This window comes from Salvia hispanica, chromosome 4 (genome assembly GCF_029641045.1).
Source record: "Salvia hispanica isolate PSC_SH4W2 chromosome 4, Shi_PSC_v1, whole genome shotgun sequence".
Lineage (NCBI taxonomy): Eukaryota > Viridiplantae > Streptophyta > Magnoliopsida > Lamiales > Lamiaceae > Salvia > Salvia hispanica.
In genome coordinates, this window is record NC_142695.1 from 19,003,055 (window position 1) to 19,023,599 (window position 20,545).

The 20,545-nt window shown below is 37.9% G+C and overlaps 1 protein-coding gene and 1 pseudogene across 1 annotated transcript; both read right to left on the minus strand.

The window, feature by feature from the left end:
• Window positions 1-10,691: 10,691 nt before the first annotated feature.
• LOC125191656 (anthocyanidin 3-O-glucosyltransferase 2 pseudogene) lies at window positions 10,692-12,561 on the minus strand (annotated as a pseudogene).
• Window positions 12,562-15,742: 3,181 nt separating this feature from the next.
• Window positions 15,743-19,727, minus strand: LOC125191869 (LL-diaminopimelate aminotransferase, chloroplastic-like). The gene is made up of 9 exons (XM_048089297.2): window positions 19,490-19,727; window positions 19,280-19,347; window positions 18,678-18,794; window positions 18,212-18,274; window positions 17,942-18,046; window positions 17,784-17,834; window positions 17,083-17,403; window positions 16,538-16,744; window positions 15,743-16,236 (listed from the first exon to the last, which is right to left on the minus strand). The coding sequence occupies exons 1-9, from the start codon at window positions 19,650-19,652 to the stop codon at window positions 15,943-15,945; spliced, it is 1,389 nt and encodes a 462-aa protein (XP_047945254.1). The 5' UTR covers window positions 19,653-19,727; the 3' UTR covers window positions 15,743-15,942.
• Window positions 19,728-20,545: the final 818 nt, after the last annotated feature.

The following is a 20,545-nucleotide window of genomic DNA, read 5'->3' on the forward strand; positions in this document are numbered from 1 at the left end:
AATGAAAAGAATGGCGGAATGGCTTGAGGGAAATTTCTCCCAGACCCAGCAGAGGCTGCCTCCTGGACCCGGTAATGCGGCCAGGCAGCCCGGTCATGGACGCTCATCTCTCCAGCGACACCGCCCCCGTCTAAGCCTGTGATAGCTCCGTATGTATCGCCATCCCTTGCATCTGTGTCCATGAAGAAGGCCCTGTCAAAGCAACCTGTGATAACTGAAGAGGAACTTGTGTCGCCAGCAAAGAAGAAGGTAAAGATGAACCGTCCCAACGTACCACCCAAGTCTGGCTCCCGAGGGGGCCAGACTCAGAATTGATACCCCCCAATGACCAAGTAAATTTTATATTCCAGTTTTTATTTTCTTATTTTTCTTACTTTTGTTTGAGTGTATGTTTTTTTTCTTGCTGAGCATGTGTTTAGTTGTTGATATGTGCATTCTCCCACTTAGCCCAATCCTTAGTCTAAGTGTGAGAAGTTTATTTATTTAAGCATGTTGGTTTTATGTTTGTAATTGTGTCTTCTCCCACTTAGCCCGGTGCCCGGTCTAAGTGTGAGAAGTTTCTTTAATATGTTGGTATTTGTTTTAGTTTCTGTGTTTTTGTTTTGTTGTGTGCACCAACTTCCCTGCTTTCCCCCTTCACTAGGATAGCTTGGAGACAAGCTGGTGTGAAGGGGGAGGGGGAGTTAGTGATGCACTTTTTATTAGCACTAAAAATACGTGCAAGTATACAAGGTATATATAGTATAGCTAAAGGTTAGTACCGGATATCGAACACGGGGAAGGCAAACACAAAGTTTCTATCCTCTACTAAGACTCAATTACTATCTGGAAAAGCAAGTAGGTTTTGAAAAACTTTTGAAAAACTAAAAACAATAAAAAGCATAAAACAACTAAGAGCAAATAAAACACGGAGAAAGACGATAGAGATAAGGAAATCCCAGGGATGTGTGTTCACAGTTATGGTTATACAAAATTTCAACTACAATACCCTAGCACAGTTTATACTTTGAAAGAACGAGTCACCAAGCTTATGCTCATGCTATACAAACGTTGATTACAAAGTTAGGGTTGTCAATCCTAACACGTAACTGCATAAAGCTCCTAAAACCCTTGAAAAGTCCTCACTCTCAACTAACAGTGCCGTTTTAAGGGAAGCTAACTGTAGTGTCTACTAAGTGAATCTAACTCGCTAGAACTCTGTCACAGTTATGAAGCAAGTTATATTAAATCATACAAGATTGTGTCACTCAATCATGTAGCATCAAAACTGCTTAGGGAAGAAACAAAGTAAAAACAAAACAGATATTAAATAGAAAAAGGAATTTGTATAACCAAAGTCGTTACTAACACATCCCTAGAATTCTATGAGTTTAGTTACACATAATTGAATAAGCTAAAAACATAGATTGAAGGAAAGACAATTTGAACATAAAACTAAAGCAAATAAAACCCGTAGGTTGAATCCTTGTTGTTCTTGATGTTCTTGAAATCCTTCTCCAACTCCTTGCACAAGTGAAGTACTCTAGCTCTTGATCTCTATGAAATATTTTGCAAGTAGAAGCTCTCTCTCTTTGATGAAGCTTGATGTCTTATTTATAGGGGAAAGTCAATCCTTGTTGTAGAAGGAAAAGATATCCAAAATATGGTAAATCTTGGAGCAAATCTAGGGCTTCTCGAATTCGCCGCCTTTCTCCGAAGGGCCGCCGCACCTTGGCCGGCGGTCGCCGCGTTGGAATCCAGAGAGTCTGTTTCCTCGGCGGCGGACCGCCGCACAACTTCTGGCGGTCGCCGGACGAGACTTCTCTTCCAAGCGTATTTTTCCGAGGCGGGCCGCTGCATTGATCTTCCCGCCGGGCGCCGGCGGTCGCCGCACTCCAGATTTCCAGACTTTGCGTTTTGGCTCCCTTTTCGGCTCAATTATGCACATTTCTCACAAAACACGTCAAAATACCAAAATAGACAAAATATATAAATAATGGACGTATAGAGTGACTTTGATATCAATAACGGACCAAATAATGGCCTTAAAACAGTGCAAAATCCGAGCGTATCAACTCCCCCAAACTTACATTTTTGTTTGTCCTCGAACAAAACAATAAAGAAACAAGAATAGTCGCACGAAATGCACAAGGACTAGACGTCAAAATTGCCTCAAAAGATGGAAGAACAGATTAAGCATGTATTAACACAATCAAATCAAGCAAGGCTTATTAGTGCACTTTCACTACTAACTCGTGGAACACCTTGAATTCACGCACTCACATGTGGCAAACTTCCAAAGATGGGAAGTGTTCTCTCACTCTCAAAGTGTATAAAGATAATGTGTATCATGCATCATGCAAAGTTTACCATAGGCTTGCTCAAGGTCTAATCCCTCCTCTACTAAATATGATTAAGCTTCAAAAGTCCGAAAGGTCTTTATCTTTGGTTGTAATGTAGGCTCTTTGGTAGGTGAGGAATATTTTGCTAAAAAGTGACTAAAATAAAAATATCCCAAGTAGAGTTAAAGTGACTCCAATTTTCTAAACCCAAGACACTTTTAACACTTTATTTATTTTTCTCCTTCAACTCACTTTCCAATCCTTTGAAAAAAAAATTCTTTTCACAACCTTCCACACTTTTTTTTTTCTTACACATCCTTTCTTTTTTTTTCTAAGATCATGCACATATTTGGAATTTTTCTCGATTTCACAACTTGTACTTTCTTTACATTAAACACACTACTTTTATATTTCCCCCTTATCTCTCCAATTCCTTTACAAAATAAGATAGCAAAAACTAACTAACCCAATGAATCGTCCCCATTATGTTGGCTTCCAAAGAAAAGGCTTAAAGGCTCAAAATTGGCTCCGAAGGGAAAAATTTTGAAAATTTGAGAGGGTCGAAATTTTTGGATAAAAGTAGGCTAGAAAAGATGGCCAATCATCCTCCTAAATCAACTTAAACACTCTGTAAACTTAGGCAAGACTAAGAGCAAGTTCTAGAAACATGTACACGAATGCAGATAAATCACACAAGAGTGAAATAATAGGCTCAAGTCCTCACAAGGTAAACAAGCATGATTCAAGGAGAACAAGCAATTCACTAATTATGCACCTTTTCACCAAACCATCAAATCAAAACGTTAAGCCACACTTAAACATAGATGGAATGTAATATCATCGGCAACTCGATCTAAAGTGTGTCCCTAAGCATACGTGTTTCTAAGTTCTTCATGCTCAGTTCACGACATGGATTCAAGAAAATATTTTTAGAACACAAAATTCACCTACGGGGTTTTGAAAACAAAAATCTAAACTCACGGTCCACCACTTCATCCCCCCAAACTTATTTACAACAAAGTGTAAATTAAGTTTGTAGAGTCGGTAGGGACGTGAGTGAACTACTGAAAAAAAACGTACCTTGAAAACTCTCGCATCGAGGTTTAACCGGGCGAAAGTTGAGAAACTTCGAAAAAATCGCACTGAAATTACGCCCAGGCGGCGGCCTGCCGCAGCATGTCCGGCGGTCGCCGTGCAACAACAGATTGTTCCAGTGAGCAGGTGGCGGACCGCCGCAGCACATGCGGCGGTCGCCACGTAGAGGTCAAAGCCTGCGAAAAATTTCTAAAGCACAAAAATTAAACCAAAACCAAAAAATACTTAAACTTAAAGCAAAAATTGTCAAAAATATAGAAAGAAAATGTCTTAAAACATACAAAAACATGGTACAAATGCTCATTTAAAGTCATTGAGCTTGACTTCTTCAATCTTGAGGAGGAGGAGGGAAACGGGCGTTGAGGTCGTCGAACGTGCCAATAAGATAGGCGATATCGCCCCTCATGGTTTGGTGCTCTTGTCGAGCCTCGGTAGCCATCCTTTGGAGCTCTTCAATTTGTTGAATGTGATGCACGTCTTCTAGCCTTTGTTCTCCACTGTGCGCCAATCGCCTTGAGCCGTCCATCCTTGGCGGTTGTAGGCGTTCTCCCTTTGTTGCTCCGCCCAATGGGTGTCCCAAGTGTTGGACACGTTTTGCATGTAGGAGTAGATATCTCCTAGTTGAGCGGAGGTGTTTGCTTGAAACTCCTCATCGGGGTTCGGCCTTCCGCGGCGGTGGTTAGCTCTAGTCCGTCGGCGATGTCCCTCTACTTCCTCCTCTTCTTCTTCTTCTTGATGATGTTGGGGCGGCGGTGGCGGCGGTGCTTGACTTTCTTGGGCGTGCGAGTGCTCCCCTTCTTTAGTGTAGTGATCAATAGCATCGAAGGCGGAGTCATCATCGGCCTCAAATATAGGGATGCGACCCGGTATATTTCTCTTCCTAAACTCCCCATTGATGGGGTTAGCCTCAATGGCTCTTCGGTGCGCCGGGGTGTTGAGCTTCCAATTAACTTGGTTTGCCCAAACATCGACCTTAGTCAACTGCGGGATGGGAATAGGGAAGTGATCCCCCCGCCACTTGTAGGAAAAATCCTTGCCCCCAATAGTCGGTCTTCAAGAACCCCACTGAAAATAGCACCTCAACATATAACGCTGTGATCAAACCACCACAACATCCTTGCCCCCAATAGTCGAGCTTCAAAAATCCTTGTCGTGATCAAACCACCACAACATATAAAGCTGTCATCCTTCTTCGTGGTCCGGTCCACATAGATAGTAAAAAGGGTTCCATAGTCGAATCCCTTCTTGCTGAGGAGACACCAAATCACATTCAACTCCGTTTGGGAGACACTTCCCCCATCGACCCTAGCAAACATAAGTTGGGTCATGGCTCGGTGGAGGTACCGCAAAACCGGGTTGCGGATTGAGGAAGACTTGGCATAGCCCGCGGCGTGCTCGTGCTCATTCGTCATCGCACCCCAAACCTCATCAAAGTCATATTCATAGAAAAAGGAATTTGTATAACCAAAGTCGTTACTAACACATCCCTAGAATGCTATGAGTTTAATTACACATAATTGAATAAGCTAAAAACATAGATTGAAGGGAAGACAATTTGAACATAAAACTAAAGCAAATAAAACCCGTAGGTTGAATCCTTGTTATTCTTGATGTTCTTGAAATCCTTCTCCAACTCCTTGCACAAGTGAAGTACTCTAGCTCTTGATTTCTATGAAGTATTTTGCAAGTAGAAGTTCTCTCTTTTTGATGAAGCTTGAGGTCTTATTTATAGGGGAAAGTCAATCCTTGTTGTAGAAGGAAAAGATCTACAAAATATGGTAAATCTTGGAGCAAATCTAGGGCTTCTCGGATTCGCCGCGTTGGAATCCAGAGAGTTTGTTTCCTCGGCGGCGGACCGCCGCACAACTTCCGGCGGTCGCCGGTCGCCGTCTGACTCCAGATTTCCAGACTTTGCGTTTTGGCTCCCTTTTTGGCTCAATTATGCACATTTCTCACAAAACACGTCAAATACCAAAATAGACAAAATATATAAATAATGGACGTGTAGAGTGACTTTGATATCAAAAACGGACCAAATAATGGGCTTAAAACAGTGCAAAATCCGAGCGTATCAGCTAGTGCAATCTGTGTTCAGCATGCGTAAGAGTCACTAGGTCTAGGAGTTAGTTAGGTTTTAGGATTCATGTGTTTTAGCATGAACTAGTAAAAATAATAAGACAAGATTCCCTTAGTGAGAGTAATTGAAGATAGGATGCACTATAAATTTGAGGCCTTTTTCCTTACTAAGCTGAAATCGGTTTGGAAGAAGTAAGAACGATAGAAAATGCCTTAGCTGACCTAGTTGTGAAGCCATAATATAAGTGAGTTATAAGCCCAAATACTAAGTGCTAACATATAAAAAGGGTTGTCATCTGATGCTTAGGGAGAAGAATCTAGGAAGGAGAAAATAGTGGAGGAAAAAGAAAAAAAGATATCTGGAGGAATAAGATGGACGAAGTCCAGGGGAGGGAATAAAATATATATATATATATATATAGGGTTTTGATCTATGAAGACCAGATTTAAATACAGAAATGCAGAACACGGTCATACATAAGGCATTTTTAGGTCATAGTTAGTTTATTTTTAGGTTATGCTAACAAAGCATGACCTAAAATGATCTTAACATGACATAAACTCAAATCTTATAATATGACCTAAAACTACTTAATTATGACCTTCCGTGTTTTGGGTTAATTATTGACCATTAGATCATCTAATCCTAGGGCCAAGATTTGGGCTGCATTTCTGGATTTAAACACATACTTGTTTTGATCATCTCCCTATATATATATATATATATATATATATATCTTTTTGGAGGTATAAGCTGGACGAAGTCCATGAAAAAGGAAAAAATATATGTATGGCAGAAGGAGAAATTATCATAACCCAAAGCATCAGTGGCAGGAAATGACTTAGAGTGATCGATCCTAACATCCCTGGTGAGGAATGAGTGATCGAGTGAATCTAACGACTAGTAAGGCTATAGGCTATCTGGACGAACTGACAAACCAACTAGGTGGACGAAGGGAAGGGGAGGATTTATAGTGTGTAGACTATTTGATTGACCTTAAGCTTGTGGGGACGGATGCTTAAAAGTTTAAGCTAGTTCGTGCCTATGTGTTTTGTTTTCTTAAAGTGTTTGTTTTTTCCTTTTATGTCAGTAGTGTGTATAGGTCTAGGTGTTTAAGTGTTTTTAGGGTCGGTCATGAAATAACCATGCATTGAAATTCGCCTTATTCCTTTTTTCTTGTATTTATACTTGAGGACAAGTATGGTTTAAGTGTGAGCAGTTTGATAAGGCGTATTTCATGCATTAGTTATGGGGTTAAATTCTGTAATTTCTTGGGTCTAACACGGTTTGTAAGCCAGGTGTGTAGAGAAAAATGCCAGATCCAGGAAGAAAGAAGAAGATTGCCTGGAGAAGGAGTCTGGCAGAGAAAGTGAGCATAAGGAAGAAGAAAATCACCAGACGGAGGAGGATTCTAGACGAAGGGCAGAATGGAGAATTCAAGGAAGGATCTAGAAGCTCCACTCCACTCCTATAAATAAGAGCACGCAGCAAGCCTGAGATCATCTTTAATCGTTCCATCATCCATTTAGCTCTTAGCTCATTTCTCACACTCTACACACACATTAGGGGTACCAATTTGGGGGCTTGGGTTCAGAATTAGTATCATCATTGTGCACCACCGTCTCTACGCGAGGCTAAGATACAATTTACCGCTTTCTGTTCTTAATTTTCTGCAGTGGATTTCCCGAGTCTTCGCTGTTCGAAGCTCGACCTTATTTTGCTGAATCTCTGTTGAATTCGTACTTATTTGAAATATTCGCTATGTTTTCGTTTCATGCTTGTGTTGCTTTTTGTTTTACTTTGGATGTTTTTCGCACTTGATCTGAGTTGTTGAGTTGAACGGTGTGGAATTGTGGTTGATCGGTTGAAATTTGGTTGAATCGGTGTGATCGGAGATGGGAATTGCTGTGGTTTGTTGTGGATGGCTTGGATCCAGAACGGATAAAGCGTCCGATGCCTAGATCTATTACATTTCTGCATGGTTTTGATGTTTAGCTTCTGTTTTCTCATTTACCTCGTCTAGTAGTAGTAGATCTATTCAATTTCCTTAGTTAATCGTAATCTGATAGTTCTATTCAAAATGCTCTGTTTGATTGGTAGTTTATTCCGTTTTTCTGTATTTCGTGATCAAGGATCGTTGGAGAAGATGAAGTTAGTTGTTAGTTGAACCTTTAGTTAGTTATTTTGCAGCTTTTCATTCGTACCTTTCTATTTTAGGAAATGGTCCCCACGATCTGTTCTTCATCTGTCTAGGCACTTTAGGAATAGTTATTCTCTAGGTCTGGTAATTTAGTCGCTTGATTGTTACCCTGTTTGCATCTTTGTTTTCGTCATGCATGCTTCCATTATGTTTTCCTAGGTCTAGCTGGTAGAATAGATCATTACATTTTCCTAGTCTAGTTGTTAAGTTCTCAACCCGAAAAAATATGCGTGGCAGCAGCCAAAACTAGTGTCCAAAATCTCTTGCATGTTTTCTTACGCTTCCATCTCTGTGGTATTCGATCTCTACTTCCTTATACTAGTTTTAGTATTGTGGGTTGAGGGTTTTTGAAAGGCAGATAAAATTGTGTGCCCAACGACCGACGGTTTTTGAATGTTCTCTGAGTTCCTAGACCTTGTGATCTAGAGGATTCCCTGAATCTGAGAAATCTCACTATTATTTCGAGTACAACACTATCTGCAACAAAACTTACCTTTCAGCGAGATAAATCCATAGTCCAGGGACCATTTTTGTAGTTCACTCTTAAAGAATTGAGTACTATATTTTAATTTTCTAAATAAAGAGCATAATTTCAAAATTAAATTTACTAAATATGTTATGGGGTTAAAGAATTACCATCTCCATCCCCAGCTACTTGTTTTGTATTCCTTTTTGGATCATCTCAATCCATATGCTTCATATTTTTTTTTGGAAAGTAATTTATTTTTTTATCAACTTTACTTTCTCTTACTATTTCTCTTTCTCTACTTTACTCTTGATAAGGCTAATTTCATGCATTGGTTATGGGATAAATTCTGTAATTTCTTGGGTCTAACAAGGTTTTGTAAGCCAGGTGTGTAGAGAAAATGTCAGATCCAGGAAGAAAAGAGAAGATTGCCTGGAGAAGAAGTCTGGCAGAGAAAGTGAGCAGAAAGAAGAGAATGTACAAGACAGAGGAGCATCCTAGACAAGGGCAGAATGAGGAATTCAAGGAAGGATCTAAAAGCTCAACTCCTTATAAATAAGAGCACGCGATCATCATCATCATATATCTTTCAGCTCTTAGCTCATTTTCACACACTCTACACACGGATCACGGGGTACAAATTTGGGGGTTCGGTTCATAGTTAGACAATCGGTTTGTGCAACACGGTCTCCAGGTGAGGCGAAGATAAAGTTTACAATTTCTGTTTTGAATTCTCGTTACAGAATTTCCCGAGTCTTCGCTGTTCGAAGCTCGGCCTTATTTTGCTAAATTTCTGTTGAATCTGCACTTGTTTTGCTATGGAAATCGCTATTATGTTTTCGTTTCATGTTTATGTTGCTTGTTGTTTTACCTTGGATACTTTTCGCACTTGATCTGGGTTGTTTGAAGTGAATGGTGTTGAATTGTGGTTGATCGGTTGAATTTTGGTTGGATCGTTGAAATCGGAGATGGAAATTGTCGTGGTTTGTTGTGGATGGCTTGGATCCGGAGCGAATGAAGCGTCCGATGCCTAGATCTGTTATGATTCTGCATGGTTTTTTATGTTTGGTCTTGTTTTCGCATTTACCTCAGCTAGTGATAGTAGATCTGCTTAACTTTCGTAGATAATCGTAGTTAAATGGTTTAATTCAGCTTGCTCTGTTTCATTTTATAGTTTACTTTGTTTTTCTTGCATTTTGTGATCAAGGATCGTTAGAGAAGATGAAGCTAGATGTTAGATGAACCTTTAGTTAGTTATTTTGCAGCTTTTCATTTGTACCTTGCTATTTTGGGAAATGGTCCCCACGATCTGTCTTTCCTTTGTCTAGGCAATTTTAGGAAAAGTTGTTCACTAGGTCTGATAAAATGTTATCGCTGGAGAGTTATCTTGTTTACATCTTGCTTTTCGTCATGCATGTTCTCGTTATATTTGCCTAGATCTAGCTGTTAGGACAGATCATTTACTTTTCCCAAGTCTAGTAGTTAAATCTCAACCCCAAAAAATGCATGGCAGCAGCCAAAACCAGTGTCCAAAATCTCTTGCATGTTTTCTTACGCTTCCATCCCTGTGGGATTTGATCCCTACTTCCTTATACTAGTTTTTAGTACTGTGGGTTGAGGGCTTTGAAAAGCAGGAAAAGATTGTGTGCCCAGCGACCGATGGTTTCAAGGGTTCTCTGAGTTCCTAGACCCCGTGATCTAGTAGATTCTCTGAATCTGAGAAGTCTGACTATTACACACACACACGAGAAAATCTTGCTCTTCAACTCTCTCACCATTTAATCTTTAAACATCAATTTCTTAAATTTCGTACGGATTTTTACTATACCAATATTTACTCTAGTTAATCTTCTAGCAATCCCACACTTCATATTAAAAATACAAGAATCGAATACATAATCAATCTATATTTGTCATAACTAGGGTTGGCACGGTACGGTATACCGCACCGAGAATGTCATACTACATACCGTACCGTAAATTGCGGTATGAGAAAATGTCATACCTATACCTTACCGAATTTTTCGGTATACCGCATTGCAGTATACCAAAAATTCGGTGTGATTATTCAGATACCGTTACCATATCGTCTATGCAGTATACCATACCGTATTGCGATATACCGTACTTTTACATTATACCGAAATAAGGTATGGCATACCAAGTACGGTATACCAAAATAAGGTATGACATACCGTAATACTTGTTTTTGATACCAAAAAATTCTATTATAGTCAAATATTTAAAATAAAATTTCACATATTTATATAATGTCCAAAAGATTAAAATTACACCACAATCAAATCTATACAGTTGACTTTATTTGCATCTCTGCGTGTGTGTTTTTGGGGTCGGGGGCCGCTTGATCTAAAATATGAAAGTAGGGTTACGGATTTTAAAATATTAACTACCATAAATAGTAAGTAGGTCTCACATTTCGGTCTGTTCCCAATTAAGAGTCACACTTCATTTTTACCATAAATAGTAAGTAGGTCTCACATTCTACTAACTCAATTCACTATAAAACCAATACAAAAAAATGGGTTCCACATTCCACTAACTTTTTCAACCAACTTTCTTTACATTTCTTAAAACTCGTGTCCGGTCGAAGTCATGTGACTCTTAATCGAGGACGGATGGAGTATTTTTTATATAAATTTTAAAAACAACATATATAATAAATTTTTGGTAAATATCGTAAATGCGGTATATTACAGTATACCGCGGTAAAGGAAAATCTATACCTTTATCGTACCGAAATCTATTGGTACAGTATCATACCGTACCGCAACTTGCGGTATACCGCAAATTCGGTATTTTTGGTATTTTTTCAATACGATAAATGCGATATTTCGGTATTACGGTATATTTAGCCAGTCCTAGTCATAACATCCTCAATAAAATGAATTAGAGCATTGTAAGATGATCCACCTTCCACCAAAGCTTCCCTTGCCTTCTTCCCCATCTCCTCCACCTTCCTCCTCACCCCACTCCCTCCCTCCTCCGCCATCAGCCGCCTTATCCCCCCCGCGATCACCTCCCACCCCACACTCTCGGGCGGCTTCTCTCCCGTGAAATCCGTCTGATAATCCAACGTAATCGCCTCCGCCATCCCCATCTCCTTGACCAGATAAAATGCATTCAGCTGCTGCTCCGCATGCATCGGGAAAGTAGCCATGGGCACTCCAAACCACACGCTCTCGAGAGTCGAGTTCCACCCACAGTGCGATACAAACCCTCCCACCGCAGGATGCGCCAGCACGGCTGCCTGCGGGGCCCACCCCATCACTCTCCCAAACCCTTTAGTCCTCTCCGAGAAACCCTCGAAATATTCGGATGTTTCTCTCTCTAACTTGGGATTGTGACTCTTCCTCAACGACCACAAGAAACGACTCCCACTATTCTCCAAACCCTTGGCGATTTCCCTCACCTGTTCTTCTCCAAATATACCGAGGCTTCCGAAACACAAGAAAACAACTGAATTTTCCGGCTGATCGTCAAGCCATTTCTTCACATCGTCGTCTTCGTCAAACCATTTGCTTTCCACCTTCAAAACCGGTCCGATCGGATAAATCCCCGGTGTCTTATCATCGGTCAAGAGCGACTCAACTGCGTATGGTTCCATGTCGTAAAACGTATTGATCAAAACACCATTTACCTCAGAAAACATCTTGAAATGGCTCAAGAAGATCTCTGGGGAGAAGGTCTCATCCACCGTCACCGCCGGCAAGACTTTTGCCGGAACTGGGAGAGAAAAGCAGGGCACCGGCAAGTCTACCTCCGCGTTTTTGTACCTCGTGACATCTTCGTTATGGTCGAATCTCAGCGAGACGAGGTGTTGGTAAATGCCGAGGCAGGTGGCACCGCCGGTGAAGAAAAGGTACGCCGGCAGGCCGAATTCGGCGGCGACGGAGACGAGCCCTATGCAGAAAACGTCGAGCACGATAGCGGCGAGGCGGGGATTTTGCTCCTTTGAGAGGAGGTTGGAGATTTCTTGCCGGACGTTGGGGATTTGGACGTTGTAATGCTCGAAGAAATGTTTGTTTGAGTGTTGAATGGGAGGGAGGTGGATGAATTTAAGTCGTGAGGAAAACGTAGGGTTTAAAGAGGTGGTTTCTACGTAGGTTTCAGCAATGGCGTCGATTATGAAGATGGGAGGGGGGAGGAGTATGGTGGCGGCAAGGCGGCTGTCGCGGAGGAGGAGGAGCTTGGCCGTCTCTACGGTGGGGATGAGGTGGCTTAGCGCAGGACATGGAATGAATACAAGTTCGGATTTGGTCATATTTTTTTCTTCACCACAACTTTCTTCTCTCTACTTAATGCGGTAGGGTGAGCTTTAATTTTATAGAAGTATAGAGTAATAAAGTAATAGTGTATGTGTCAATTTATTATTGGCGTAACAATATTAGAAGATTAAATAGCTACTTTCTGGATGGACTAAACTGTGGGTTCATAAGTTGCACACTACCGCCATTTCAAATTAAGAACAATTTGTAAACAATTCGAATAAAGTATTTTAAATCACATACCCAAAAATATAACGAATTTCATTTCAAGTCCGGGCAAAATAAGTTTCATTTAAAGTCATTGGAGAGCAAATACAAAAATGACCCTAATGGATTTGGAGCCATTTTTATCCGAGTAAGTGTTGGAAAAAGAGCAAAAGCATTTCAAACGAGCAAAATGAATGATATAGGATCGCAAAAATGCATTTTAAAGTAGAGGGAATGTTTTCTTGGTCCACGAACTTTGTCAATGTATCATTTTTGGTCCGTAATATTTCAAAATAGCATTTGAGGTCCATAAATTTTGATTTAAAATCATATGAGCAACTTTTTCATTGTTTCAAGAAAATACTACTACTATGAAAATACCCTCAAGGCCATGAAGGTCAATTCAGTCTATTTACCTTCTCTTCTTTATTAAAATATTCAATTTATCTAGAGTGAACTACATAAATGGTACCTGATTTTTCACTTTCGCACATAAATGGTACCTGATCTTTATTTTATATCGTTTTTGGTACCCCATGACAAAAATAACCTTAGGTACCAAACATGTGATTTATTTGTTATGGAGGATATTTTTGGAATTTCAATTAAATAGAACCAAATATGTGATTTTTTTTTCTTCCTTTCTTATTTCTATTTTTCTTCTTTAGTTTATTCTTTTTTTTTCATTTTATTCTTTCTTTTTAGTATTTTATCTTCTTTTCTTCTTCTTTTTTTTTCCTTAGTTTATGTTTTCTCTTTTTTCTTCTCTTTTTTTTTTCTTCTTTTTTTTAGTGTTTTATACATTCATCTAATTGCATTGATAATATAAATCAATAACAAAACACCTAATTAAATTAATTATTTAAAATAATTAAATCAATTGAATATTTTTAATTAATTATTTATACTCATTTTAAGGTTGAAACACCTAACTAAAAATGCTCAACTCTTTATCATTATGAATACAATTCACAATTTTAAATTTTGATTAAGACTATATTAATTAGTTATTAATTTAATATAAAATAATAATTATTATTTATTAATTACTACTAGTTATTACTATTATAACAATATTATTATTATTATAATATTTAAACATAATTATAACTATAATTATGATTATGATTAAAAATATTTAAATGATATTAAAAAATAAATTAATTATTAATTTATAACATCAAAATAATAATATTAATATTGATTAATAATAATAGTATAAAGAGTGGGGAGAATGAGAGAAGGTATTATAATATCATTTTTGGTACTAGTTTTGTCAATGCCCAAAATACCGTTTATGACACAAATGGAAAAATGAATTTGTTTAGAGGGTATTTTGGGGTGAAAATTGCATCAGGTACCAAAAATGTGATTAATAGGTACCAAAAATGATATAAAATAAAGACCAGGTACCGTTTATGTGCGAAAGTGAAAGATCAGGTACCGTTTATGTAGTTCACTCATTTATCTATCTTTCTTCCTTCATTCTCTTTTTCTTTCTTGAAGTTCACATTTTTGAAGACTTAAGTCCTATTAAGGGTAAGAAGAATGAAAGAGAGACAAAATAAATATTTTCATAAAAAAGAGAGAAGAGAGTAAATAGATTAAATTGTCCTTTATGGCTTTGAGGGTATTTTCATCCAAAATTTTTAGAAACGGTGAAAAACAACTCATATGATATTAAATCGAAGTTTATGGACCACAAATGATATTTTGAAACGTTACTGACCAAAAATGATAGTACTTTGACAAAGTTATCGGACCAAAAAAAATGTTCCCACTTTAAAATATAGGAACCGCAAATGTGCATGGTGACTAGTATAGGGCCTAAACGTATAGTTCACTCTTTTTAATATTACGGAATGTGATCAAATGAAAACTCAAAATATTGTACAAACTCAAAACTATAATTTGGACCATAAATATTGTACAAACTCAAAACTATGATTTGGACCATTGAAAAATGTCAACAGATCACAAAAAAGCATCAACAAGAAAATGTCAATAGAATTTCAACGGTAGTCAATGATTGTTGTTGTGTTGATATCAAAATCTTGAAATTTTACACTGTGTTTATATTGTATTGAAACTGTGTTGAAGCTGTGTTGAGAAGTTTTGAATTTGTACAATATATAAATTTGCATTTTATCACTACCATTAATATGACTCCCTTCATCTTATTTTAGTTGGGTTATTTCTTTTCAGTATGAAGCTAAGAAATACTTTAGAGATTAAGCTAGGAGAGAATAAAAGTAGGAAGGGAAAGAAAGAATTCTTAAATTTGCTTAAATTAATAATAATTCTACCTCCATCTACCAAAATTTATCCTACCTTGACTCAACACAGATTTCAAGAAATGTAATGGAAAGTGAGTTGAAAAAATTAGTAGATTGTGGGTCCTACTTTTATATATTAGTTTTATAATAAAATGTGAGTAGGAATGAGTTAGTGGAATATGTGGTCCACTACTGAAAATGGTAAAAGTGAAATGGGACAAATTGTAGGGGGACGGACGGAAATGGAAAAATGAGACAAATTTTGGTGGATTGAGGTAGTAACTAATAGGGGTGGGTCGATACGATATATCGTATCGAAAATGTTGTATCATGTATCGTATCGAAAATATCGATATGAAAGAATTTCATATCGTTATCGTATCGATATTTCGATATATCGTATCGAAATTCGATATATCGTTAAATATCGATATACATCGAAAATTTCGATATATATCGGTGTATATCGAAAATATAATAGCGATATATATCGAAAATATCGATATATCAAAAATTTTCGATATATATCGTATTTTCGATATAAAACGATATATCGCGATATAAGGAAATTCATATCGTTATCGTATCGAAAGTTTTCGATACGATATCGTATCGTATCGAAAATTACGATATATCGAAAATTCGATAATTTTTCGATATTTTTCAATACGATACGAGGGATATATCATTTTTTCGGTATTTTTCCCCAGCCCTAGTAACTAATATTAATAGAGTAGTACGTACTACGTATTAAATATTTTAAAATATAAGAATTTTAAATCCGAGAAAGAAACACCTAAGAAAAATCAGAAAATAAGAATCCTTAAATTTCCCATGTACTTTTTTATTAGATAAAATATTAAACACATTAGTTTCAAAATAAAAAATTAAATTACTTTTACAAGGTAGAATCCTGCAAAACAAAAGTCAGCAAGTGCAAACCAAGCATTACAAACACCGGTGGCATACATAATCCGATTGATCCTAGAAGAATTCATCCGAGGAGCCTCAGGTTTACTTGTACAGCTCCTTGAATCTTCTACAGGCTTCGATAACATTCTCCCTGTGCCCGAAAGCACTGACCCGGACGAACCCTTCACCCCCAGGTCCGAAACCACTTCCAGGGGTGGTGACGACATGAGTCTTCTCCAGGATCTCACTGAACACATCCCACGAGCTACGGCCAGGAAAGTGGACCCAAACATATGGTGCATTTTTGCCTCCATAAACCTTAAACCCGAGCGAATTGAATGTGTCGACGATGATAGCTGTGTTTTCCTTGTAGAAACCAACAACCTCATGCATTGCCTGCACATGACAGATTAATGCTCATTACTCCAAGCATCATTTTAGCCCTACTGCTGTTGCCTTTTTCACTCATCTTTAAGCTTTCTTGAGTTTGATGTTTTTTTGTTTTTTTTTTATAATTTAAAACAAAAGAAAAAAAAATGGAAAAGATTGCGGCTGATGCAATGCAGCCGCAAGACAGCCGGGCAGCTAGCTTTTCAGCCGCAAGTGGGGCGAGTTTTGGGACTGCATTGAGTTTTGAGTTTGATGTTATGTAGCTTAAGGTATTAACTTTGTAATAGGCAAACCGAAAAGGAATTACCTTAATGCCTTCAGGTGAAACACATGCCAGACCACCAGCTTGAGCAATGTTAGATGCACCATTGAAACAAGTACACACTATGCGGTTGAAGTCCTTGGCCACTGGAAAACCATCAGAGTAATGGAGCTCTTTCGGAATTGCTGTCCAACCAAGACGAACTCCAGTGAACCCAGCATACTTGGAGAAGGAAGAAACTTCAAGTGCAACCTGCAACCATTATAAAGAAGTAAATGTGATCCATGCTTCTCGAAAATAAGTAATGCTAAAATCTTTCAATTATATTTGGCACATTAATCAACAGAAATAACCAACTTGAGAAGTAAAGCTAGTCAGGGGATAAGGGGAACTATCTTCACGAGTGGACTAGCAAACGCAGTGCACAAGAAGGTATTTGTCCTTTATGTAACATTCGACTAGCTGACTAAGAATGCTAGTACATATTTACAACGAGAATACCATGATTAGAGTTTACTGTAAAAAAGAATTCCTGAACCTGAGGAACGTCACACAAATAATGGACTAGAAAATTCAGATATAGCACGAACCTCTTTGGCTCCAGGAATCTCAAAAATTGATCTCGGACTATCATCTGAGACATACATAGCATAAGCAGAATCATAGACTATGATAGAACCATTTTCTTTAGCAAACTGTACAAGCTTGGTTAGTTGCTCTCTTGATGCAGCAGAACCAGTCGGGTTATTCGGAGAACAAAAGAAGATTATATCTGTCCGACGAACAGTGGATAAATCAGGAAAAAATCCATTTTCTGGTGTGCACCTCATATACTCAATATTGGCATACTTTTCCACATCCTTCTGAAACAGACCAGTCTGACCCAGTATAACGCTCGAATCCACATAAGCCTACATACAGAGGGGCAATTTTTTATAAAATTCCAAAGAAGGACAAGATAACAATTTAAAAGTTATTTGTGGAACAGCCAACAGATTCTCATGCTACTAACAGTTTTAACAGTTCACCACCAGTAACACAATCAACAAAAGGAGGCAAGATGTTATTCAGTATGTGCGTGTGCTACCTCATCATGATGAGTTTTTAATTTATAAAGTGTAAGGTGATGTTTACAATGTTAAACCAAATAACAGTTCAGAAGATGGCAACATCAAAATATTATAGACCCTGACACTTCAAGTTTAAACATTCATGCAGGAAGACTAATTATATTTTAATAATAATTTAATAACTGAACTCTTATTCACCATATAAAGCATAATATATTTACCGGGTAAGATGGATCTTGAACAGCCATCGTCACATTAGAACCAAAAAGGACCTGCCAGAAAAAGAAGAAAAAAAAATTTAGCAACCAATAAGTTATATCCAGTAACAAATACCCCTATCTATACCCGCAAGACGGCAAGAGAAGCGAAAAAAGCTAACCTGGAGGCGAGATATGTCACTTTTCGCTCCATCAGATACAAATATATCATGCTCTTCGATGCCGAGGCCTTCATAATAGGTTGAGGCAATGGCAGCTCTCAATTTCTGTTAAGAATAAAGTTATAAAAGTGAGTGCCTTTGTTTCTCCATCTGTTGAATAATGGAAGCCAGAAACATCAATGGACACTCAGGTTAAAAAAGAACATTGGTGGAGGAAAAGAGGGCGAAAGAAAACACAGCACAAAACAGGAAAGATGTGAAGATTACTACCTGTTCACCTTGTTCAGCACCATAGCCACTGTAACCAGCGACCGTTGACAGCACTTCTGATCTCTGATATGAGAACAAAGCTCATCATAATCCGGGAAACAGCATCAGCAATCAACAAGATAAGAGCACGGAAACATAAATGCTATCTAAGTAGAAACAACAATGTCCCAGTCTAACAAATTTGGATTTAACTTGTTACACAAGTACAGTGGGTAGGAGTGGGGCCAGGACCATAATTTCCACTGCTGCAAACACACATAAGGATAATATACAAGATTACATAAATCTCGCATTAAATTTACTGCCCAGAGTAACAGTTCATGCGCACACGGTGGCACACCTATATAAGAGAGAGGTTTCATGCCCAGAAGCAGGATATGGTGATGCAGATGCTCAATGGACACATCAAACTTACCTCATAGAACAGAAAAACTATGAATTATTGATGAGGCTCAGAAAATAATACCTTTGACATTGCAGAGGTAATGACTTCTGGAATTGGTTCAGTTGTGTCACCGATTCCAAGGCTGATAACTTTAGCGTCTGGATTTTTAGCAATGTGTGCATTTCTTCGCCTTGCTATCTAATAAGAACAAAATTGCATTCTTTTAATCCAGTTATTGCATATTGATAGATACAATATAGATTATAGAGTAACAAATGTCAGAGGGTTCTTAATCCAGAGCAAAAGGAAACCACCACATTACTGCATAAATAAAAACATACTAGTACATATATATTTATAAAAAAAAGGCTGTAGTGTGTAATACTGAAAGCAATAACAGAATGACCCGAAAATTAAAGATAGACTCGAGATAACATATCTTTCCCATTTTAAACAGGGAACATTTTATGCATTTCCGTAGAAGCTTCCGAAGATTTCAAGGATTCTAATAAACTTATAGGAAAACAAAATTAGGATTTAGGAAAGCAAATAGTACTTGCTAATGTCAGTATAGAAATGAAGCACAGGCAAATTGAGATTCCGATAAACTAAAACCGCACCAGATAATACAAGTATCAGCAAACAGATGTACAATTAGAAAAAAACAATAGTTCTGAACACACCTCGGGAAAGAGATAGCCAGCTTGAAGTTTAGCTAGGTTTTCATTCCGTGCCACATTTGTCTTGTAAGCTTCATTAAAAGTAGCATCGACATTTAGCATATCACATTAAGTCTGAACAAACTAACTCATGTAACTACACAACAAAAAATTACTCCATAGATACAAGAGAACGTGAGGAAAAAGCACATTAAGAAGGAGATAATCAGTTACCAGTTTTCTCAGCTGACGGCGACGCGACACATTTAACGACCGCGTTCATTCTCCCCGCCATGGATACATGAGAAGGCTTGATGGCCTTGAGATTGTTGTGACCGAGAAAAGTGGAGGTCGATGCAGAGAGAGAAGTGGAAACATTTTGAAGAATCGCAGACATTTTGGCAAAGTCAGCTCAGAGAAATAGAGATGAGAGAGAAGGCAGCACTGTGTTAGTTTTGAAATGAGATTCTTGATTTGAAATTTTTTAATTCAAACCCTAGACATTCTTTGAGATTGGTCTTTCTACTGTAGTACTACTCCCTCCGTCCCACGTTACTTGAGTCACTTCTTTTACGCACTCGTTTTGTAAAAATAATAATAAATAATTAAAGTGGAGATAAAGTAAAGTAAGAAAGAGAATAATATAGTTGACTCTCAACTATATTATTCTCTTTCTTACTTTACTTTATCTCCACTTTAACTATTTATTATTATTTTTACAAAACGAGTGCGAAAAAGAAGTGACTCAAGTAACGTGGAACGGAGTGAGTAATATTTATACTTTGGGTAATTAAATGGCAGCTCCTCCCTCCAATATAAATAGGTTGTATTTCTTTTTGTTTATTCGTGCCAAAAAATAGAAGAAAGAGGTTGTCCAAAAAGATATCTAAATACTATCCTTTAGACTTGTACAAACACGTGCTATTATCAAAGTTCTGAGATAAATGTGGTTCCGGGAAGTGTTTGTCAACGTCATGTAACTTGATTATTGAAGATGAAGGACCGTACATGCTTAATTGGTTTGACAAAGTAACAGACTCGTCAAGCTCCACCAATACAACCAACCCCCACACCAAGGTGCGCCGCCACCATTCTACGAGTAACAGTTCCGCCACCCACTTAGTATTCCAACAAGACTTAATCGAACACATTTGGGAGACTGTGAACACAACAACCAATGATAACAATTTAGATCATGTACTTCATCGCTTCTAATAAAATGTAATTTTAGAATTCCAATTATATATTTTATGGCTATCAATAAAATACTACTCTCTCCGTTTTTTAAAA

Bases quoted from the DNA above. Each gene is read 5' to 3' on its own strand.
- LOC125191869 (XM_048089297.2), bottom strand. From the start codon at position 19,652: ATGTCTGCGATTCTTCAAAATGTTTCCACTTCTCTCTCTGCATCGACC. The intron at 18,795-19,279 runs GTGTGTTCAGAA...TGTTCTTATTAG, and splicing joins CTGGCTATCTCTTTCCCGAG to ATAGCAAGGCGAAGAAATGC. The intron at 18,275-18,677 runs GTATTATTTTCT...TTCTCATATCAG, and splicing joins TTACCTCTGCAATGTCAAAG to AGATCAGAAGTGCTGTCAAC.